Source organism: Parasteatoda tepidariorum, chromosome 2, assembly GCF_043381705.1.
Source record: "Parasteatoda tepidariorum isolate YZ-2023 chromosome 2, CAS_Ptep_4.0, whole genome shotgun sequence".
NCBI classification, from domain to species: domain Eukaryota; kingdom Metazoa; phylum Arthropoda; class Arachnida; order Araneae; family Theridiidae; genus Parasteatoda; species Parasteatoda tepidariorum.
In genome coordinates this window covers 17,486,478-17,511,421 of record NC_092205.1, presented here as the reverse complement: position 1 = coordinate 17,511,421, position 24,944 = coordinate 17,486,478, and the positions used below count along the sequence as shown (strand labels likewise).

The 24,944-nt window shown below is 26.9% G+C and overlaps 3 protein-coding genes across 4 annotated transcripts in view; all 3 read left to right on the top strand.

The window, feature by feature from the left end:
• Positions 1 to 873: 873 nt before the first annotated feature.
• LOC107444445 (uncharacterized) lies at positions 874 to 6,650 on the top strand. 2 transcript variants are annotated; one of them, XM_043048820.2, is made up of 5 exons: positions 874 to 1,034; positions 3,487 to 3,611; positions 4,371 to 4,493; positions 5,583 to 5,667; positions 6,544 to 6,650. In XM_043048820.2, exons 2-5 carry the CDS (start codon positions 3,504 to 3,506, stop codon positions 6,549 to 6,551), a joined length of 324 nt encoding a protein of 107 aa, XP_042904754.1. In that variant the 5' UTR covers positions 874 to 1,034; positions 3,487 to 3,503; the 3' UTR covers positions 6,552 to 6,650. The 2 variants fall into 2 exon arrangements, with proteins under 2 accessions (XP_042904754.1, XP_015914066.1); XM_016058580.3 differs by lacking the exon at positions 6,544 to 6,650 and adding an exon at positions 6,167 to 6,304 and having other exon boundaries at positions 877 to 1,034.
• Positions 6,651 to 8,493: 1,843 nt separating this feature from the next.
• LOC139427113 (dynein axonemal heavy chain 5-like) lies at positions 8,494 to 24,595 on the top strand. The gene is made up of 12 exons (XM_071187786.1): positions 8,494 to 8,541; positions 10,562 to 10,757; positions 14,023 to 14,186; positions 15,219 to 15,395; positions 15,508 to 15,621; positions 17,163 to 17,270; positions 18,636 to 18,884; positions 20,270 to 20,467; positions 21,215 to 21,291; positions 23,505 to 23,598; positions 24,247 to 24,363; positions 24,524 to 24,595. The coding sequence occupies exons 1-12, from the start codon at positions 8,494 to 8,496 to the stop codon at positions 24,593 to 24,595; spliced, it is 1,614 nt and encodes a 537-aa protein (XP_071043887.1).
• Positions 14,099 to 24,944, top strand: part of LOC107444508 (dynein axonemal heavy chain 8) — a 109,506-nt gene continuing 98,660 nt past the window's right edge. Inside the window, exons 1-8 of the mRNA XM_043048821.2 lie at positions 14,099 to 14,186; positions 15,219 to 15,395; positions 15,508 to 15,621; positions 17,163 to 17,270; positions 18,636 to 18,884; positions 20,270 to 20,467; positions 21,215 to 21,291; positions 24,247 to 24,363. The gene's annotated coding sequence lies outside the window, so the exon portion shown is untranslated. The remainder of the gene's footprint in view (positions 14,187 to 15,218; positions 15,396 to 15,507; positions 15,622 to 17,162; positions 17,271 to 18,635; positions 18,885 to 20,269; positions 20,468 to 21,214; positions 21,292 to 24,246; positions 24,364 to 24,944) is intronic.

The following is a 24,944-nucleotide window of genomic DNA, read 5'->3' as shown; positions in this document are numbered from 1 at the left end:
AGCAAGATGAAATCAGTTAGTGAAATCGTAGTTTTTCAGAATAAACAGGTTTTTTTTCTTCAATAAATTTGGATTCTTGGTCCTAAAAAAAGATGAGACGAAACGTACAATATGGTCCTAATGGTTCGGTCAGGAATACGATCAAAAATTTGGAGCTCTTAATGTTTTGTTTACTTTTTGCATTTGTCCCCATATTTCGAGAGCTTTTTAAGTGAATCAAAAAATTTTGCTAACAAAAATAAAGTAGCAAAAATTTTTTTTTAATAATTATTCATTATATTTAATTATTTTATTTAATAATTGGCGATATGAATGGACTACAAGTGGTACAGAGCAGAATTCTTTACCTATGGCAACGCTTCGCACGCTTTCACCATTGGTCGTGGAAATTTTTAAAAATATTTGTGACAGTTTAATACAAAAAGTATTAAGAAAGGGGAAAACATCGTAGTACATTCCTATACAACTGCGAAAAGGAGGAGATAGAAGGGGAATGGGTCAAGCCATGGAACCGGTCTTCTCCCCACATGGCGTATTCGAGCGTTGCGATGGCGAATAGTCGAAAATATTTTGAATAGTTCCGCTTGCTTTATTAGCGATCTCTGCGTCATCTGCGTAGGACATTTGAGCCTCTCTTATTCCTTCTCCTTCTTTAGATTTTCAAAGCCGTTTTTTAATGTTCTTTCGCGAACGCAGTTTTCAGTTTCATATCGTTTTTAAAGATTGGTTTGAAAATCAAGATAAAAAGCTAACGCTAAAAGTGAAAACATGTGAAGTGTTGCCACACGTAGAGAGTTCCATTATGCGCCATCTGTATCCAATTTCGATCAATACCAGAGATTATTTAAATATTTTTCGTTAATCAGAAACCTAGAAACAACTCAACTTCTGTGGAGCGCGAGTGTCAAATTGGAAAGTTGTTCTTGTTTTCTCATTTATTTAGAATTTACAGAGAGTTATTCTATTTAAATAAACATCATGTAAAGAAAGCATCATTTTAAAAATAACAAGAGGACTCTGTATTTTAATTCAGGGTAATTTTAGTTCATTAATTGTCCTTAGCTACGTTAGTTACTTATCATTTATCAAGACACTTTGATTGCTTTTACAAAAAATTGATTTTTAAAATTGTACATCTAATTTCTTTTTATTAAACTTTATTTTGTGGATAAAATCAGATTTTCATAAGTATTTCACTTGTTTATTACAGTATGCATGATCTAAAAAATGTTGTAAGTTTCGTAAAATTTTGAAATTTGTATTTTGGGAAGTTCCATTTATTCAAAAGTTAAAAATGTTTCATAAGTGCAGAAATTTTATTTCAAATTTAAATGAAATTTATTCTCTTACAAATAAGTTTAGAAAATTTTAAACTTTGATTATTCTTTCAATTAAAACAATTAAAAATCCTCAATTTTATAGTAATAAAAAACAGTTTAAAAAAATTGAAAGTTTTTGTTACTTAATTTTCCCTTTTTTACTACTTTTAGTGATAATACCTAATTATTTGCTTCAAAAGCTCCAGTTACAGTTAATTCATCGTTTAGTTATTTGTGTGTAAGTGAAGTTATAAAGCATTGGAAATGTTATTAAACTGAGGTATTCAAATTGTTTTGATTTCCATAGTTTAATAAAATGTTTTTGGTATTTTAAACCAATAGGGGATATTTTTTATTTGTTTATTACAATTAACTTGAGGACTGCCATTAATGTTAATTTAGATAAACTTTATTTTGCTGTTGGAGTATTTGTGTAAAAATGTCTGCATTAAACCATAAAAAAACATAATTTTTTTTTCCTTCAGTACAATGGGAAAAATATTTTCAAAGGAAGTAAGGTTTTCTTTTTGCTCGACAGACTACTCATAATCATACAACTCAGAATTAAGATATCAGGTACAGACAAATGATCAAGTTTTAGCAAAAAAGCTTTACTTCAACCAATTCAATACATTAATTTAAATTGAATGATTATTTTTTATTGTTGATTTTACAATTTATAATTATTTTAAGAGAGATTGATTGAATTTTTTATTGATTTTTCATTATATTAAAATTTATAGTAGTTATATTGCATTAGTTTAACACTCTTATAATAAATTCTATCTTAATACTTTTTTCGATTTCTTATATTGCAAAACTAAGTTAAAATTTAATTCAGTTTCTTATATTTGTAACAATAGGTATTGAATATAATTTTTTCCACAAAAATTATGATGGTAATGAAGAAAAAACAGGAAAAAAAACACACATTTTGAAACGTTATTTTGTTATAAATATATTTTTGAGTATGAAGGCAAGTGTGATTTTTTTTCTTTCTCTTTTTTTTAAATAAAAGATTTTTGTTTAGTTATTTCAAGTAAAAAATATTTCTTATCCTTTGGTTAAAGTACAAGGTAACATTATTTTGTCATTTAAATATTTTTTAAAAAGAGATCTGTGAAATTAAGTTTTTGATTTCTTTATTTTATCCAGTTTTTTAGTGGTTAATAATGATGCATTTCTATTCAATTATCAATTAATATGAATCATACATTAACATGTATTAATATAGTTTGAAATATATTGCTATGATTTGTTTTTAATAATTTTTCTTTCTACTTAAAATAAATTTAAATTTAATAAAAGATTATTTAATTCCTCATCTGCTTGTATAAACAAAAGTTGTATTGTTAAATTTGCTTCAGTTTGTGATTTTGACCCCCAACATTTTGAGATGCTGGGTGAAGTTAACTTAAGATTATTTTTTTAAAAAGTGAATTTTATGGCACTTGGGCAAAACATAATGATGCAGAGGGGAATTAAGTAAAGATATAAATGGCTCCCAGAAAAAAGCTGTTGGTGTAACTCAGCATTTAAAGTAAAAAGATATACAAATTTTTTATATTTGTTTGCTATAAAAAATAAACTAATAAAATTCTGAAAATTTTTTTTTTAAAAGAAAAATAATCCAAGTCATTGATATAATATGTGAGCCATTCTCATGGAAAATGAATTATAAATTTCTGAAAAATTCTGGTCAATAACAGCAGACCCTGGTATTTGGTCTTTAGAGTTGCACTCATGCTTGCTAAACCTGTCTGTTTTTTTTCTTCTTATTTTATTCTCTCTACATTAAATAAATCTTTTTAATTTTATACTAGATTTTCTAAATCTTAATTTTTCCGTCGCCAATAGCCCATTGTGCAGCTCTAGTGCGACGTAAATTAGCCACCACCAACCACCACTCTTAATTTTTTACTAGATTTTCTTAGTGTGAAAAGTAAATTTTAAAATTATCAAAGGAAAATATAAATAAAATTCCCATAAAATTATAAAATTCTATCATATTAAATATTTTATTAATTTTGTTTAAACATTACTTTGGAGAAATTAAAAAAAATAATAATAATAACTGAGAGAGCAAAGAAAGAAAAAAAAAAGGAAAACTCTCTTAACTGTGCACTAAGTATAAAGTAGTTTATTTAATGCATAATTTCATTTATAGATATTAAAAGCAAAAAAATGGAAAGACCAAGTAGAGGACGCTTTTCACGAAGAACCAGCATTAATGTTGCGGCAATGCTGAACCCAGAGAAGTCGGTTCCTAAATTTGTGAATTCTAAACTAATAGTAAGTTTCCAGTTATCTCTTAATGTGGTAATATTGCAGTAAAGTTTTTTTTAATCAATTAATAAAATTAATCTTTAATATATAATTTGACTGACTTTTGAGACTAAATTTCTGTAATTGTATGTTTCTTTTTGACTACAAAGGAAATTTTTGTCTGTGTAATTAATTTTTTATACAAATAAAATGACCAACTCAAAGATGCAAAACAAGTAATTTAGACGGAGGCAGAATGCTGAATATTTGATCGAAATTAGAGCCCAATATTTGGTTTAGGAATAAAAAACCAATTTTTGCCTGAAAACGAAATGAGAAATCAATATATGTTAATAAATAAGTATTAAAACTTAGAAAAAATATTTTTTGTGCCAACTTTAAAAGCATTAGCCTACATTCAAAAAGTATTTAGCTTAAAAATGACAAAGTGTACTTTTGAGTCACTTTTATTAATTTAATAATCAGTTCTAATTAATCAGTTCTTTTAAACATGCTTATGAATCTAGATGGCATGTCAAGTAAATCAATCATTAGATCTAAAGTTAATCAGGATGCTTAATTTTATCAGATGCTCGTCTAAATTTAAAATTTGCATCTAAAAGTCAGTCATGTATAAATTAAATTATATGCTATCTTATTATTATGTATACAGAATTGCATATAATTATGTACTATGATTATTTATTCTCTAGTCAAGAAATCCTTTTTTAGTACTTTTATTTTAGTTTTAGTAGATTTTTATTTTAAACAATTTATATTTTTCAGGTTTTCAGGCAACTTGATCACAGCATCATAAATGATGAACACAGAAGAATCTTTTCAATACTTTCTTCCCAATTTGATATGAGTGAAGGAGATATAGAAAATTATTCACTTAGTTCTACAAAAGTAAAATTATAAATATTATATTTACGTAGTTTATCTTTTTTACATATTATTATGCTATTTCTTACAATTTTTCTTATGATTTAGAAGGTTTATTCGACTAACTATACAGTAAGACCTTCATTATTATCTGGATCTTCTTCATCTAAATATTTATTTTAATAAATTCTGAATTTTTTTACCAACATTTTATGTTTCTTTTTCATTAATATGCTGTCTCAATCCAACTTCAAAGGAATATATATATACTTTTTATTACCATAATCAACATTTTCTTTTTCTCCAATGGAAAGTTTTATCTCCACAGTCATGGAAACTTCGTCAAGTCCAGGAAATAGATTTTCGAATAATAGGTTTTTAAGGTAAACAAGCATAACATACGTTATTTATTAAAAAAATAAATTTATGATTATGTCAATTTATACTATATTTCCTTATGAGTTGAAAAAAAATAAAAGTGAGCAGATGATAATTTTAACTTTCTTTTTAATGAATGAAGACACATTTTTCTCTTTTTCTCCCCGTTTAGCCTGCAGAATTAGCAGGGCAGATAATCAGATAAAAAATAATATTAAAAGAAAGCCTCAAATTCCAAAAGTCTAATTTACTCTAGTACTCTAAACTAGTACTCTTAACTAGTACTCTAATTTAATAGAAAAAATTTTTTAAACAAGAAACAGATTTGATTAGATTTTGTTAGTAAAATCATTTATAATTTGAAAGAAAACAAAGCTTGTCTGCTGGTGTCTTTTTCAAATGCTATTAATATACAGCTTCATTAATATTCTTAGTTTATTATTCTCTCCAAAGAATGTTTTGTTTTGTCTTTTCAATAACTTTTTTATTGTGTAAATTGAAGTAGAATAAATGTTCGTGTATTGGAAAGGCAGCAAGAAGAAAGAAAAAAGAATTATTTAACATCTTTTTCAAAATATTGAAAACTTAAAAAATGTTTTTCTTTTTTAAAGCAGAAATAAGATTAGTTTATTTCGATTGCATAAAAATAATCTGTGATAAAATAGTAACTGACCTCTAAAATCTGAATGTTTCCTTTTTTCTGCTTCAAAATAAATAGATTCAATTTTTTTTCAGGGACCACAGTTGTTGAAGCAGTTTTCATCTGAAATGGACACTGTATTACTATTTTATTATAAGAATGGTGAAGAATATACTATTGGTATGCATTTTAATACTCTGTATCTTAACATAAAAAATTTTTTTTGGTTAATTTATTTAAATATTAATCTTGGACTTAGTAGACCATTTTAAAAGGTGTACAGCAATTGTTGACTGAAAAAGAAATTTAGACAATGTAATGATAAAAAAAAAAGAAAATTCTGAAATGTAACTGGTCTCAGCATCAAAAATCATCTAAAAGCATCAAAAATTGATGCTTTTATTCCTAAATTTTTAATTATTGTTATAAAAATGTCTGTCAAAATCTAGAATAACCAAACCTGCATAATCAATGTGTATATTATGTAATCTATAATAATAAAAGGAAGAAATTTTCTTATGTGCCTGTTGCAGTGGTCGGAAGTAGGCAACTACTGTAGTTGCTATTTTTTATTGTAGTTTGTTGTGTAGTGCACTACTTTTTAAAAAGAGTAGTGTAGTAATTTATGCGTTACAAAAAATATTTTGTAGCGATCCCTAACAACTACTTTTCACATTAGCTTAGATAAGAAACAATATTCAGACACTTAGAATCTTTTTAATCTGATTGGTGCAAATCTTAGTGGGTCTGCCAATGAACACGATTAGAAAGCCTCTGTGGTCAATCATCAATAAGAACTACATATGAAGCTCAAGAGCAACAGGTTTTTATTTTATTTATTATTTATATATATATATATATAAAGGTTGGTAGCAGTTGTATTGTTTCTTTCATTGTTTTGTAGAGGTTTGTAATAAAACTCACATGTAATTTGATTTCTCTACTATAATTGTTTCTGTTTTCATAAATACAGAAGAGGGCAGCTACTTTAAAAGTTAATGTTGATAGTACTGAACTGTTTTAGTTAGCGTAGAATTTTATTTTTATGTAATTCAGAAATATGAAAACTGGAATTTTTTAGTAAGCTTTGCCCGAACAAAAAGCTGTCGGTTTCAAAGTCGCCTGTCTCTATTTTGAATTGCTGTACCTTCAAATGCAAATATAAAACAATAAAGGAAACTTGCATATCAATCCAATGAGCATTTTTTGTTCTGTAATTTTTGATGTAGTTAATTTCTTACCGAAAATAAAAATAAAAAACATGAAATACTTAACAAAATTGCAAATATTTGATGAAATATGTTAATAATCTTATGTTTCAATAAGCCTATATGTTATTCAAAGCCATTTTGAACATAGATGTAAATTAAGTTCTCCAGCAAAGTTTGTTTCCTAAAAATAGTGAAATATTAACTACATTTCAAAAGAAGTTTGTAGTCACTATGTACAAGAAATAGTAGTTAAGTACATTAGTGATAAATTAGTTATAAATAACTATAAAAACTTATTTTTTCCGGCCACTGGCGTGTTTTTTTAATAAGTGCAGAACCGTCTGCACTTGAAATTTAGACAGCGAATGCAAGTGGCAATTTTTTCCCCTGATCCTGAAATATGCTTCAAAGTTTGAATTAGTTGGTAAGGACTTATGAAAATAATTTTTTTTTCATAGATTTAATATTAGACACTGCTAACTTCATAAACTTCAGACATCTCTGTTTTTTTAAATGTTTAAAAGTCTTATTTGCTAGCTCACAGCTATTTTAAAAAGAAGTTTATTGCACATCTATATTATATAAAACGCTAATACGTACGTATGTATGTATTAATAAAACTGATGATATTTCTTTTCTCGCGCTGGCAACAGTTTTCATTTTTAATTGATTGCATCCGTCGGAATAACCAGTCATCAGAAGGAGCAATGTCCAGCCAAATACAGCGGGTGTGGTAAAATATCTTTTCCAAATAATTTTTACGACTTTTGCGACATCAGGCTGACCGTTATTAGGCAGAAGAATAACTTTGTCGTGTCTTTGCTCGTATTCCAGCCGTTTTTCTCGTGATGCACAGCTCAAGCGAATCAATTATATCCTATACCGACCGCCCGTAATGGAATCACCAGGTTGTAGCAGCTCATAGTATACACAATTCTTTACAATTCACATACTATTCACAATTCTTCATTCACCACTCTTGAAACGTCGAAACCATTCCCTACATGATTTATCAGTTGGAGCATTGTCACCATAAACTTCTATAAGCATTCGATGCGCTTTAGCTGCACTTTTCTTCCAACTAAAGCAGAAACATAAAACTCCCGCAAATGGTTACCACAAAACTTGACATACNAAAATACTATGTCTTTGATGATAATATATTATGTCTTTGTGCTAGAACATTGTGTTCATTGGCGAGCGAGCGCAGCGAGCCATGGTTCACGGTGTGAACCACATAGGATTGCGTAGCAATTCTCGGGGGTTGGCGAGCGTTAGCGAGCAGGGGGCGGAGCCTCCTAGTTCTTTAATATTTAACTATTTTTATTCGCTGTGTCTGGTAAACTCCATGATTTTGATGTTCATGGTTTTTCTCAATTAAAAGCTTTTGACTCAGTGATGAGAGCTTTTTGATTTGTTAGATAAAATACAAAATTTCAATTTTTATTTTTTAATATAATTAAATATAGGGCAATGATCATTGTTGACATATTTAAAATATAAGAGCTAATTTGACTTGTTTGTCACCTATGCCCTTAGTTGGTAACTTTCCATTAGTTAGTTTATGGCATTTAAATATTTCTTTTATAGAAATTCGTTTCTATACGGAGGTCACATATAAATTCTTTTCGCGAAGATTCTATATATTTTGTATTTAAGATATTGTTTCAAGTGTACCTTGTATGTGTGACTGCGTGCATATGTATTTTCAACATAATTTTTTCTCTTCCTAGAAAGTTCAACTGGTGTAAAAATATCGATACCTCTGATCCTAACCGATGGCAAATCTAAAGAGATGCTAAAAGGGGATTGTATCTACTTCATGAAAACAGATTTAGATAAGGTAAGTCTATTTTTTTCTATTTTCTCAAAGCAAGGAGTATTAACTGATTTTGTCTATGAACTTACTAAAGGATGAAATGAAGGATACCTATAATGTGAATTTACTCACCTGTTATTAGTTTTTTGGGAAAGAAGGACTATATTTAAACATATATTCTTGCTATGTTTGGCTAGATTTGTGTGTATGCAGGGGCCAAGAAAGAATTCGTGGTGACGCCTCCTTTCTACCATTTTAAAATTATATGTAATGAACTTATAATGACTTAAGATTTTTAAAGGCCTCTTTAAAGCAAAGAAATAAGAAAAAAAGCTAAATGAGTTTTATTAAATAACTGCAACTCTTAGTTTAATTTGTGCTTATTAACCATCACTGTGCTTATTAACCATTTGTTTTCATTACATTTGCATTAAAATAGTACATTGTAAAATGTAATGTGACAGGGTTTATAAATTGTAAAGGAAAGCTTTAGAAAATCATGAACATTTTTATCAATGCGTAATGAGAAAAATTAAACATATTATTTGAAAACAGCAAAAATATCTGAAATTTTTGTTAAATTTAAATAACAGAAAATAGTGCTGAATTGCTTTGCATGAATTAAGTCGTTGATCAAAGAGGAAAATTTTGATGGTTGTGGAGAAGTAAGAAGTGGAAATTAGATGTTGGCATTTTGCTAAAAGGAAATTCATGAGATTTCATCAATTTTTATTAACAACTAAGGATTTATTTCTAAAGAGAAAATTAACAAAAAAGGTTATTAAAAAGTGATATTTTTATTACATTAAAATACTTATATTTTTAAAACTTTGAATTAGAAGTGGAAATATGCTTTGTTTTAATAAAAGCTGATATCCTCTAGCAGGGTTCGTGCGGTCCTAAAATGTCCTAAAAAAGTGCTAAAATTTTTCCCCAACTTTTTTAGGGCCTAAAAAGTGCTAAATTTTCTTCTGAGTGCTAAAAAAGTGCTAAATATTTTTTATTTCGGCGTTTAGAAAATTTTTTTGAGCGATTGGTTTCGCGCCATTTTCGGATTGTTGCTAATCCCGTAGAGGATGCGACGTTGCATTGAGTTCTTGTAGAAGGGGTTGAGAAACCGGGTAAAAGCTGCATGGGGTNGTCCTCTTTGCGCCCTCGTATTAGGTCTTGTGGGTGTATTAAAAGGATAAACTTGATTTCAATTTGGAAGTTATGTAGATATGGATTTCACTTTTTTTTGTGTTATTTTTAATCAAATGCTTTTATCAATGACCTTAATTGTGATTTACTTCTATGAAAGATTTATTTCTTAATATTATTTCCATGTATTTGTATTATATTTCTGTGGTATAATTTTTTGAAAAGAAAAATAAATTTGATGCTTTGCAAAGCTTAACATTTCAAGTATTTTGGCATTTTGTCAGTATTGTGTAATTTGTCTTTCAGACAAATAATATAATTTATTATTTGTATAAAATAATATTTAATAATAATAATTTGTATTAAAATAATATTCTTTATTTTTGGAGAAAATGATTTTTTGTTGTTGAAATGCTGGAACTATAAAATCCTATAAACTATATAATAGAGAATCCTATAAATTATACCGTGGAAAATCCAATAAATTATACAATATTATATTTGGTACCCTATGATCAGTATTGTTTGCATCGTATAATTTGAATATATTTTAATTCAAATGAAATCTGGTCTAGCTTATTATTGTGCATTGTCTATTAAGTTTAGTATACTACATTGAATAATATAATTAAAGAACAGTATAGTATATTTATGTTAAAAGCAATAGCATATTTCCTTATATTTCAGCTACCACTCTGTTAAAATTTTTCTGGGAAAGAAAACAAATAATATTTGCTGTATTTTATAATAAATTCTCTATTAAGAATTATATATATATATTTAATATAACGTGATACCATTAGCCAGTGCCTGAATTATCAAAAGGCCTGGGAGGCCCTGGCCTAGGGTATTCAAATGTAATTTTTATATTTATATAAAGCTTAATTTATTCTTGCTGAATTAGGACATGATGTTTGGTCGTTTTAATGCCGATTGCATGAGTGACAGTGCCATGACATCAGCAGTTGTTGCACCCCTGAGGAATGTGTTTTTTCCAGCATTTCAAATTGGAAATGACTGGAAGAAAAATGAACTTGATGAGACGAAGAACAAATCCCTGTGCATGGAAGCCTTCAATAATTTTGTAACCTTTATTGAAGGTAAGTTAAAATTTGTTTTGAATATTATTTTTAATGTTTAAGGTGTAACATAGTTGTAAATTTAAAATTGGGATTTGTTTGCTATTATGGGGATATAATTTTTTTCAATGTGTCCACATTATCAAGAAAGAAAAAAAAATTATTGCAGCTTAATTATTAGTAAATTACAGTTTTTATTTTATATTATCCATAGTTATAAAAATACTTCTTATTCTCTACACATTAAATATTTTGAGTACTACACAATACTCTATATAATGGTTATTTTCTCAGTTCGTTAATTTTTTTGCCCTTAAGCAATATTTCTCGTTAAAGTATATATTTTCAATCTTTAATGATATGCTTAAAAAACTCACAGGAAGTTAAAAAAGAAAACATGCACTAGACTCAATTTGTATTTAAATTACAATTAAAAAAATTTTTTTTAGGTAAACTGATATTACTGTTCCTTGTTTTCAACACACAATTCTGAAGTTTATAACTAATTTACTATATTATGAAAGTGTTAGAGATAAATGCCTTCATATTCTGATAAAGGATGGCTGTCTTCTTGAATATGTATGATCAATATTCTTAGAATAATTTGTATTTTTTTCTTTCTTCTCATTTTGTCTGTGTTCTTAACTTTAGTGTCATTCTTTCTCAAGTACAAAAAGTGGCAATTAAATAGTCTAGAATGCTCTAGTTGAATATAATATAACTTTCAGGTTATCATAACAATCTTTTCGATAGAACAGTAAAGTTTAATGGCAGTACCATTTCTTTTAGCGTCAATAAGTTTAAGTTCGCCATAAAAAATATACGGTTGACTTGATTGAGCATAATTCTTGATTGAGTATAATGATACTGTTACCTAAGTTTCTTCTTAGAAATATTTAAAGTGAAAAATTTTACATTTGTACAAAGCGTAATAATTGTAATAAAATATGGATAGCTTAGTTAAAGAATAAAATGTTTTTTCATCTATTTGGTAAAAACTATTGTTTTGTAATTATTGTTCATTAATATCTGAACATTAATATTTGATTTTTGTAATTTTTTTAATATCAGTTTTTATTTAAAAATTTGTGAGTATAAATTAGAAGTTGGTTACTTTAAGACAAATATATTTATTTTTTGTAAAAATTTGCAATTTTAGTTTTTGTTGAGATTTCTTAAGTTTAAATAAATTGAATTGTATAAATATAGGTGTCAAAAAGATGAAGAATAGAACTTCTACTTGAGTTAAACTGAAATCTTACTAGGCTCTTTGAATGAAAAATTTTATTGGTCACAGGCTTAAAATATACAAAAAGGAAATTATGTGCCATTTAAAAAATGTCTCCTAAGTCAATTTCTACCCCTTTCAAAACCACTAACAATTTAGATGAAAAATAGATATTATAACTTAAAATGTAAATCAAACAATATCTATTATGTTTTTAAATTATTATAGAGCAAATGTTGTAAAAAAAATGTATTTTAAAATTAAAAAATAAATTAAATGGAGTTTTTCCTGATTGTCATTATTGTCCCTTTTTGTAATTTATGTCCACATGCACGAAAACATATTTTAAAATAACAGTCAAGAATTTTGGTTTTAAATTATAAATTTGCTTACAAAATGTGGTCTTACTTAAGGATATAAAACTATAAATTATACCAAGATGTGTTTTCATTGAAAAAATAAAAATTCTTTTGAAAATCTTACACATTTCTTCAGAATTCTGTGTATAATCTATTTTCATAAAAATATTAAATTTTCAATTATATATTATTTAAAACATTTTTTTATAGATACTTATTAATTATTGCTATATAGAAATTTTTGTTTCACATGCTTTCAAAGTTTAAGTAAGAGGACAGTAATTACATTTTTTCATGCAATTACTATTTAAAACAGTCTCTAATTTTTATTTTTAAAGTTTTTTCATTGCTCGTCTTTGACTTGTATATTTAAATATATGGTCTATTAAAAAATTATCAACACTAATTTAATTATGAGATGAATTTTTCCTAATTGTCTTAGGCAAAAGTTGAGATTTATAGAAAATTACCCACATTTTTTTTATTTTTAAATATTATGAGATCTATTGAATTTTATTTTTTTATTGTTTGTAGCAATGTACTTTTATTTATCTAGATATCTGATAATCTTAGGCACATCAGTGGCATTTATTTTCAGGTGTTATATGAATAACTGCAACTTATGACATGGTGTACATATCTAACACACTAAAGTCATGCAGAGATACATTTATTGTAGCAATTAATAAGTTACACAGATACTTATTTATAACAATCTAATATCTTATTGACCATTAACTTGTATGACTCATTCCATGTGAAATAGACAAATGTCCGTTGCCATCATGTCACAGAGTTTTATGAAATTTTTGTGAAAAAGTACATGCTGAAAAGAAGCTACAATAAGTTTTAAAATTTTTTTACGCAAACTAGGACGAGGAGGCTATTTTGAAACTTGACTCAATTTAACAAAATATAGTAACTGGAGAAGTTGGTTGATATATTCTAAATGTTTATAATATTTTATAATTTGTGTGCCAATTTTCTTAATTTTCTTGTCATTAGTAAGAACAAGGTAAAAATTATGCAAAAAAAAAAGCTATTAAAATGTTGTAAAAATATACGAAGTATTTATAAATTTGTATTAAAATCTTTTTTCAGGGAAATGTTTTTTTGCAAATTTCAAGAAGTTTTACAGTAAAATAAGTTTTATCACTTCAATTTTTTCACATAATGTTTAATATTTTATTGCATAAAAAAAATTAAGAGGTGCTTTTGGTCTCTTAAAAATAGTAAGTGACTTAAAGCCAAAATATTGCGAGACTTTTTTACTAAGTTTATTTACTAATTTAGTAACTTAGTACTTTTTTTACTAAGTTATTTTTTACAAGTTATGAAGAGTTTGATTTTTAAAATTGAGTGAAAAAAAATTTTATTCTGAAAATTTTTGAAATTTGCAAACAATTTTTCCCAATACAAGTGTTTTTGTACTTATATATATAGTTATTTTATTTGTTTTATAACATAGGTCTCTCTTTTTTCTTTCAAATGACGAAATAAGAATATGGCTTATAAATAAAAAAGTTATAGACGTCAAGAACATATGAGTCTATTTCTCTAGTTATGCCTTTTTGTTAAATTGCGTCCAATTTTAAAATGGCCTTTTCATTGTAGTTAAATTTTTAAAAGATTGAAAAAACTAGTTTTGTTCTTTTTTAAAATTAGACACAGTTTATGAAAGATTAACCCCAATTTTTAGATGCCGAGGAGAATTTAAAGCATGTTGTAAAGTTCAAGGGTGGCGAGGAATTAGATTTGTCTGCAGTAAAAGATTTTGAAGCAGCTGAAAAATTCGTCATATTTGATGAGAAAGTGAAGGCTGTTGAGCAAGTAATGGTTGAGTGGATTAGACAAATACAAGAGGTAAATGAATCTTTCAATTATTACAAGATCTTTCAATTATGTTTCAATTATTGGTTGAAATGTTATTAAATTTAATAAATAATTAATTTTTCACATTCCTCCATCAAAAGTACTGAATTTGTTTACAAATATATCTTCTATCTAAAATTCTTATTAATTAGAGAATATTTTACCTGAAATTATTTGGCTTAATCATACTTAAGTCACACTCTGAATAATTTTTATGAATATAGAGTTTGGAAATTAGCACTAGTCTCCCCATTCAATTTATTTATTTTGAAAATAGAGAGAAAAAAATTAATTAAAAAGATGAATTTAATGTTTTTTAAATTTGTTTTCTCACACAAATTAATTTTATTGAAATATTACATAAAACATAAATTATATGTTGAGTACTTACATGTAAAATACTCAGATTTAGCTATCTCTCTATTATTGAGTGACAATAATTTTAAAATTAAATTATTGGATTCTTTTAATGGAATTTAAACAAAAAATGTAAATAAAACTGGATGAAAAGTACTAATAAAATGTGCCAAATTAAGTAATTTGTTTAAATTGCTAAAATGTATAATACGGAGATACAAAATCTTATTTTTATTCAACATTTTTATCAAACCTACTTAAAAATACACGAAATAAATTGCTAGAAATGAAGTACTGAGAAAAGTTGAAAGCCATTGAGTAGTTATAAATTAAATTTCTTTTTGACTCAGGCACTCAGGGATTTTAAACTTTGAGATGCTTGAAGTTCTATATACTTAAATAAACTAACTGGTTGCCAGAGGCGGTTAGTGTTAACTAAATTGATATATACAAGTGATGTAAAATTTCTCTTTTTCCCCTATATCGGCTTGAGTGAATGAATGTGTTCTAGTTTTTTGAAAATTCCTATGTAATCTTGCTTAACTAAAAAGTTTTGCTTTGAGAATTTTGTATAAGCAGGATTCTGCTAAACTATTATGAAGAAAGCAAATGTTTTAATATTCATTATTGAGTAAGCATTGTATGCTTTTGTATATTATTTTGCAGGTTATTGCTGAGAGTGGATTGATTCGACAAGAAGCAGACAATGTAGGTCCTTTACAGGAACTCAGATATTGGAGAGAGATTTTATATAAACTAAGCTCTGTGGTTGATTTTGTGCGGTCTGATAAATTCCAAAGAACTGTTAAAGTTTTAGAAGCTGCACAGTCCCGCGTGCTCAAAGTAAAATGCTGTTTATAATAATTTTTCAATGCCTTAAATATATTACGTTTGCTTATTTATTTCTGCTCTGTAGATAATTGAACTATTGTGTAATTGGCTTCTATTTTTTTAGATATGGAGAAAAGAAGATAGAAAATTAACTGATAAAATAAATGAAGTTAGGGATAATGTAAAGTATCTTAAAGATTTGGAACCACTTTGCCAGGATCTGTATAGAAATGACATGGTGTGCACATTCTTTTTTTAAAAAATCCGTTTTGTACTTAAAAGTTCTCATTATTATGTGTTTTTATAAATATACATGTATACGCAGGGGTGCCTATTTTAAAGCTGGTGGTGAAATTCTTCAAAATTTAAAATTTCTGTCCTTTTATATCCACCGACTACAAAGATAGTTATATAAAATTTTTATTTAAGCAACTTTTCAGCTATATCTTAACATGAGGCATATTTTGCAAGACATATTTTTCACGATGGGCATCTCAAGCACACAATTTTTGAAAAAAACAAAATTTAAGTACAGAGAATTATTTTCAAATAATTTCTTCCTTCTATTAAATATTGGTAAAATTTTCATTTTTATTTAATTTTTTGACTTGTTTGTAACTAAGCTAAATTTAAATTGATGATAATTCATGAATTTTTTTTTATTTGTCTGGAATATTTGAGGCTTTTGAGATTTTTAACTATTACTAGGGACATATACCAACAGTTCTAAACCAAGGACGCCCTTGAAATTAACATTATAATAAAGAATAATAGGGTAACCCCCCCCCCCTTCAAAAAATAGTTCCTTAAAATAAAAATGAGTTTTTTTAAGATTGCAATGCAAAACTAATTTATAAATCAGTGATTTGATGTTCGTTTTAAAGAATGTATAAATTTAATTTACTGATTTGATTTGGATTGAGCCCTGATTTAAAATAATTCAAAATTTATTCAAATGTATTTATTTAAAAAAAAATTTATTTCAAGGATTAATTTGAAGTTTGCAGTAAAGAGATTTTTAAATTTTAGATTTTTAAACTTATATCTCCTGTTTTTATTATGATATTTTATTATGATTCTTTCCTATGATATTTATGACACCTCAGTCTGCTTTCAGCTACCATAGCAAAGAACCACACTGATTTTATAGTATTGAACAGTACTGTTCGTTAAAATATTGAAAATGTTATAAGATTGAAAATAATATTTTACAAATTGTGATTAAGTGTAATAGCCTCTTCCTCTTTTTTTATTTTTTTTAAATCCTGTATAGTATGTTTGCCTAATAGAAAATAATTTTTACCAGTATGTCAACTGTGTATAAAATTATTATGGCTACAAAGGGTGGATTGAGAAAAAAACAAAAATGCTATCAAAATCTGTTGAATCACAGGTAAGGAAACTGTGTTGAAAAACTTGAAAATTAGTTTGATGAAACTGGAAGGGGCTTCTGATAACCATCTTTTAGGTAATCAAACAGGTTTTCATGTTTTATACACCAACCTTTCTTAGCAGTGATTCAATACCAATTATGTTTCTTTCTCATATGATTATTTTTTTCTTCAGAAATTTCTTTTTTTCTTCCCAATCTTAAGATTATTTAGGAAACATTTTCTATACAAACAAATAAGTAAAACAGTATGAACAAAGGCGTAGTTGCCAACCCAAAATTATGTTGAATAATTGGCTACTGGGTTTGCATCTTCCCACATCTTTATCTAACTTTTTGTTTTATATCAACCGTTAAAGTTTTGTTAATTTTTTTAAATTTTATTTTAGGATGCTCTTTCTAAAATGATTCCACTCTTGATTTCTCGAGTTAGAATGATTCATGCAATATCGAGATTTTATAACACTTCAGAACATATCACATCATTCTTTACAAAGGTAATTATAAATTTTTTCTTAGTATTTTATGTTTTTTAATATAACAAAATTGCAGTTATTGAATATTTGGAACTGCTTTTTCACCCTATTCATAGTTAAAATTTATTATATAAAGAACTTAAGAGACCTGGGATAAGTTGACTTTTCAACTTTACAAATTTTCATATTTATCAGATATTTTCATAAAAACCAATATGACTAGTATTTTTGTTTAAGCACATCACAATGTTATTTTGTTTTGTTAAGCACATCACAATTTTTTTATGTTAATGATAAAGTTTGTACTTTTCCAACGAAAATTCCAGTTGTGGGTTGAATACATTGAAATATAGGAGGTTATTCTTGACTGTTTTAATCTTCTTTTTTTTTAAAAGAAAGGAAAACAATATGGATTTTGCAAACCGCTCTTTCATAGGTAAAACATCTTTAAATTTCAATTATGTTTTTTGTGCACATCTCTGCCCAGAAGCTTATGATAAAATGCTAGAAGTCCATGAACTGGTGGTGGCACATAGTTTTCAGTTTTGACTAAGTCAATCAATCTATAGTCAAATGAAAGTGACCATTTAATAGTCATAACTTCAGACTCTTACATTAAATTTGTCTTTCATGTTGACCCCTCCCTTTTTGGTTTAGTTTTAAACACTAAAAATTTCAACCACTCATTGAAGAAGCAAAACGTGTTTTTCCATTTTGTACTGTTCATCTTTTAAAATTCAGGATATCAATTTAAACTGCCATCAAAACTAAATTCAGAATTTGTCAAACTGCTGAGTCTGACAACTGTCTCAAGTATTTAAAAATTACCCAACATTTCTAAATTTTTCTCGTTAATACCCATGAATTTTATTTTTAAACTATTACTTTTGAATTTTATTTGCTCTGTGAACCATTAATTTCGATATCTTCAATTTCATTTTTAAATTCCGGATTTTGTAAATAAGGTTGAGTATGAAAAAATAAAAAATAAACATAAAATTATACATTTAAAATTTTGAATTTAAAGCCACCACCGTAAAAGAAACTATATTTTCTATTGGTTTTACCTTGCAAGATATTTGTTATATTCTTTACATAAGCAAATAAAATTAAACTAACAAACTGCTCAAAGTTAGTAGTTTGCAATTATTTCCATATTGATCACATTTACAGATGATTCTAGAAATAATAAGCAGTGATTATATGAACTCAACTAATTTTTCACATTTACTATAAAATATAAATAAAAAGGGTTGTGACTGGGAAACTGCTGTAGCTTATTTTTCTTGTGATTTTATATGATTTCTCTTATAAGACATATTTGTTTCTGAATGTAAAGGTATTTGAATTTGTCAATAGCAAACTAATTAATATGATCCATTGTAGGTAACAAATCAAATAGTCATTGTATGTAAGAATTACATAACTGAAAGCGGGAAAGTAGGATTGTGGACCATTCCAAGAGATGTCGCAGAAAATCGAATGAAGAAGTGCATCAATTTGTTCAACGAATATAAGAAAGAATTAAATGATGCAAAACGAGAGACTTCATCTGAGTATGGAAATAGAATGTTTAAGTTTTATTTAGTTCCAGTGCTAGGTTCTTTTGATTCATTTTGCAGTAGACTCAATACGGTAAGCGATAACTTTTCTTTGTGCACATAAATATAACCACCTCAAAACGTTATCCAATTAGAAAAATCTTTGGCTCAATTTGCTGTCAGCAACTTATCTTTAATTTCTTTTTTTTTTTAATGAAGTTTGAACATGTTTTACAACTATTTAGACTTTATATGTCTTTTTTAAAAGATTTTCTCCACAAAGAAAGCATAAAATTAATGTTCTTTATTTTATCAGAGCTGACTTACACTTTATTTTAGAGCATATAGGAAACTGTAATCAGCAAGGATCTGTAGTACAAAATTACTTTATTATATTTATGGATGTTGCACACACATGATCACGCAGTGACCAAACATATTTGGTCACTATATGATTATATTTGCCCCTTTAGCCTGGGGGGGGGCTTAAATCCTTTCATTAAAGATACCTCCAGGACAACTTATTTTTTGGCGAGTTTTTTAGGGCTCAATCTTATAGTAATGATGTTATGAGTGACAAATAGTTTTGACCCTGATCAAGGGACATGGACAGCACCTAAGCTTGTACCTATCCAAACTTCTACACCAATAAGAAGTCTTTCGGCTAAGAGAGATTTAACATACATCTTGCTGCATAGATATGCTGGTTTATTCAGCCGCCAGGATTGAACCTTATTATGTCCTCCAGTAGTGTTAGCGACGCCCTCACCTACTTGCCACTAAATCACTTGAGTTCATATTTACTCATGGCTTGTTGTTTTCTAATCACTTTTTTATCTTGTCACTTTGCTAATGGCAGAGTTTTTTGTTTGTTTGAAATATTCCTTAAAATTATATCGCTTTTAGTTATTGTAACCTTTTAAAACTAATTTTAGAAAATAAAGTTTGCTTACTGTTAAAATTCTTTTGATGATTTTTTTTCCTTTAACAAAGAAAAAAGTTTATTTTGTTTTACACAATTCTCAAATAAACCAGCACAAATGTTAAATATAATAATATCAAAATGTGTAAATGCAGAATGTGTATACGTGTGAATGAAATAGTAATAATTTTTAAAACTAAATTTAAGATGCTACACATAAACTCAAGGAATTCAAATTTATGAATAAATAAATTGTCGCATTTAGTTAATTTGTGTTATATTTAACATAACAGACAATCACTTCAATCTTTCTCTCAGGAAAAAATCATTCCTGTTAGGGTTAAGACAGTATTCATTTTTCTTTTTTTAAAGACTTTTTTTCTGTAGGTATAATTTTATTTTCAAATTTTTTTTAAAATTAGACCTTATTCACACGGTTAGACATATCCTGCACTCATAATTAATGTGAGAAATAAAAATTCACTCTCATGTCATTTTTAATTAGAATTATTGAATATCTTTTTTAATACATTTACTGAAATGGTGTATATTTTTAGATTTGTGAGCTGTTTGATATTATCGAGGAATATTCAGTTCTGAACACCTGTTGCATTGAGGGTATTGAGGCACATTCTGGAAAATTCAATTCACTTGTTGGTGCTTTAAAAGGAAAACCTCATGATTTGTTAGACCACCGAAAGACTGAATTTGATACAGATTACCTGGAATTTAAGAAGCAAATACAGGAATTGAATGTATGAATGCAAAGTGCCTCTAAGTATTCTATATTTGATTCATAAACTGTTCATAAATCTGTAATTAATATCACCAACTCTATTGTTACCTCTTTTCTACAATAAAAATGGCTTGTTATGACTCTAATAATTACGTGTTAGCTAGTTGATATATTTTATTTTTATTATTTGTTAGTTATTTTGAATTTTTTATAGCTTAAAGTTAAGAAAATTATTATTAGTTTTTCTAAAGTTCAAATGAATGATTTAAAAAGTTTCATTAAAGAGAAACTTGAAGATTTCATGAATAAGCAGCTTGAAATTAAGTCATCTATAGCAATTTAGTTAGTTCTAATTGCATCATGTACCCCTTCTAGTGACTATGATTCTTTTCGATAAATAGAGGTCAGAAGTAAATAGATGCATTAAGTGTTCTTTCCTAAGATTGTGTGCCAGACATAATTTCTAGCACTGTTTGGACTAGTTTAAGTAGTGTGTTTAATGCTGTTTATATTTCATATTCAACATAACAGCTTGTGTACCACTAAACATTGCATTTATCCATACAATTTGATCAAAATGTTTATATTTAGTTCCTAAAACCATTTTATCATTTTTAATCTTTCAAGACAGTATTGTTAATTATTAATAATCTATCTATCTATCTATCTATCTATCTGTCTATCTGTCTCTCTGTCTATATATCTATCTATATATCTATCTATATATCTATATATTGAAACTTATTCATTTAAAAATTCATTTCAGAAAAACCTTCAAGAATTCATCAATAAGCAGTTCGAAACAATTCCAATTGTTCATCGTTCAATTTTGCATTTAAAGAGGTTAGTCATATGCTATAATAATATTTTATTTTGAGTAATAATCATATAATTTTTTAAGAGATTTAAGTGGGTTTGATTTCTTTGCGATAGCATCAATGTACAGCATTTTTTCCCCTTTCTGTAACTTTTCTAAAATTTAATTAAGATTCTAAAATTTTACAGGTGTTTATCATAAGAGCAGACATTGATTCAATGTAAACACTCTTTTGATATAATGGAAAAATTTTTAATAATTTTATTTGCTTTAGAATTAAAATTTGAAGTAAAAAAAGGGCACCATTACTTGCATGCTTGATAAGTCATAAAAAGCATGTTCATGACTTAAAATAAGATTTAATGTATTGTTAAATGTACTCTTTTTAAAATCATACTTGCTTTAAAGAATTGAAAAAATATTTTTAAATTAAAAGAAAGCTTAGATTTTGGATTTTTACGTAAAAAATTGTTGAGTATATATGTACACAAACACATAATCTGGCCAAGACTGCAAAATTTACATGATAGAATGAATTTACATTAGTGATATTAGTCATAGAATGTATGAACGTAAGACAGGCAGTGAGAAGTTAAAAATAAACGCCTTATTAACAAAAATGTGATTGATAAACAGTGCACAAAGAAAAAAAAAATGGGCCACCCTGAATAACTTTTGATCTAATGTTCGGATCTTCACATTCTACGACTCAATCTTATTGGTTTAAAAGGGTGACCTCAAATATGTTAATAAGTGCAAACAATATTTTAAGTTATGAAATCAGACATAAACGCATTCTTTCTCTGAACATACCTTCTTTCAATGAATTTGGATTTCTAACTCTCAAAATATAAGGAACAGCTGCAATCTGAGAAATATCGTCCCGTTAGTTTGATCAGGAGAGTGGTCCAAAGTTTGGATCTCCTAATGCTAATTTTACTTTTTGTCTTGAGAACTTTTTAACCAAATTGACAAAATCTTGCACACAATGATAAAATGTATTTATCCAAAGATAATACCATGCAAAAAATAATTTTTAGTAAATATTTATTATTTTTGATCACTTTATTTAATAATAGTTGAAAATTTTTTGAATTGACTCAGAGTTTGAATTGTTTGAACCAGTTGAGATATTTGGTTTGAACCAGCTCAGCTGAAACCATGAAAAAAAAATTATTCATAAAATTAGAGAGATCACTAAAGAAATGTCTAAGTAGCATTTATGAAGAAAAAAATTGAGATTTATATAGGGAAAGTTCTTATTTTAGTCTTATTTAACTGTACAACAATCATTTCTTTTAATTTTGGAAATCTTAGCATATTAAGGTATTCATTAACAAGTCTTTTCGAATGGGAGAAAGATCCACTCGCAATTGGACTAAACAGTAGAGGAACAACCAGGTTAAACCATTTGCTTGGCATCATACTAAGTGACAATAATAGGAATGTCAAACCTAGATTATTCAAATGAGTGTTATTGATCATTCAGTGATTATTGATTGATAAGATTATTGATTTGGTGATCATTTTGATTTAGCTTATGATATAAGAAATAATGAGTAGTTTGCCATAAATAAAAACCTGACAAACTTTTATAAATCTTTATTGTAAATAAGAGTTTAAAATTATTAAAAATTTAAATTGTTTTCTATTTTGTGTAAAATTGACTGTTTTTAAGGAAACACTTGTAACGAGTTCTAACACTGGCTAATTATGTTTTAGTGAAATTAAAAATGTTATATTTATTTTGTTTTAGATGTACATTTATTTGTTACTATTTCTTCTGCACTGGCTTTATTTTCAAAAAAAAAAAACCCTTAGAAAATAAAAAAATAATAGTAATTATTGAGCTTTCACTTACTGAGCAACTGTTGAGCAATTTAGCTAAGTTAACAGCTTAGCTAAATAAAATGTGCCATTTTGTGCCAAATTGAGGTTGTTAATATTTTATCTATAGAATATAAGACAGATGAAATATACATATACTATGGCCCAGGTAAATTAGTGCCCATTGATCTGAAGCCAGATATCTTCAAGCAGACCCTGATGATCGAGCTTTACAAAAATATTATTGAACGTTTAATACAAGGACAAAAATCTTTTAGTTAAAGCATTATATATTTTATGGATAAGTTTTCCATCTTAAACAAAAATTATTGTAAGATTTTATCTCAAATTATTAAATTCCTTTTTATGCTTGATTGTTTTAGCTGTATTTTCCGACTTTTTCAAATTATAGGTTTCAAGATCTTAAAATTTCTGCATTGGACACAACTAGTCAGTATCTAAACATGTTTAAGGCTTTTGAATTTGAAATGGACGTTATAAGCAAAGTAAGCCAAAGAAAGAACAATACTGTTAAAATAATTTGGATTGTTGCTCTACATACTGATTTAGAAAATATCCCAAAAATAAAATTATGGAAATATCACAAAATGTCAATATGAAGAAAAGCCACAGTTTTTTGAAATTAAATACATTTGCATTGTTAGAGAAAATACTCCAATATTGCTTTGTTTTGGCTTATGAAAGGGAAAAAATTGAGAAGTATTTCATCATGTTTGTCATAACAAGTCACACAGGGGCAAAGGGTTCTGTTCAAGATTCCTCCAGGACAACCTATTTTTTGATGTGAATCACCAGTTCTTTACCCTAGACACTCTAAAGTAGATGACTCGCTGATATTCTGGTAGCCTACCAAAATATCTCACTCGGTAAAAAAAACGATAGCTTGAGAATAAAGTTTTAAGAATATAGTTTGAACAATTGGCGAATACAAAAACATTACTGGGTTTTTTTCATTTTAAAACACATTCAAATCTTTTCCTCCAGATAGTACTTTTACTTAAAATAAAACTTTATTTTAAATCTAAGACAATCAAATTTAGCTTGTTTATTTTTCGTTGCTAAAAAGTTTTAAATAGCATCCTTTTTTAATTTTTTTTAAAACTCAGTATATGAGCATTCATTTATTTCTTTAGATTTACAAGGAAAAGGAATTAAAAAAAGGTGAATCAATGAAGCCTCCCTTTGCTGAAAAAATACTATGGGCCAGATCTCTTTATATAAGAATAGAGAAACCTATGGATTTGTTAAAAGTAACTAATATTTATGCATTAATTTTTATATGATTTTTTTTTTGTCATAGATTAAAATCACCTATTATTTTCCAAAAATAATAAAAAGGATGTTTTTAAAATCTTGATTTCTTTTTAAAGAAAATAAGAGGAGTTTCTTATATTTGTGTTTTGTAATTAGGCAAATAATAAGTCATGGTTAGTGAATGTACTTGAAGTAGGTTATGTAGTCAATTACAAGGAGGAGATGTAAATCATGGCTGCAAATAAATGGTAGTTGTAAAATTATGTTGACTTATTATCACATTTATAAGTAGTTGATTATATGTAATTGTTTAATTTTAGTCCAACTGGTTTAGTTTTTTTTTTATTTAGGAATTTTTTAATTTTTTTTTTTTTTTTTTTAAATCGGTGATATGTTGGGCCAAATATGATTTTCAAGTTGCAAGTATGATATGGTCCATTTGATTTTAAATTTTACAATTAATAATTTGATCTTTAGTCAGCTATTTCAATCTTACTTAAAATCAATTTTAATAGCAAGACAACTGTATTTGTATAAAACAATCTATTTGCATAGTCAAATTCAGATAACTAAATTC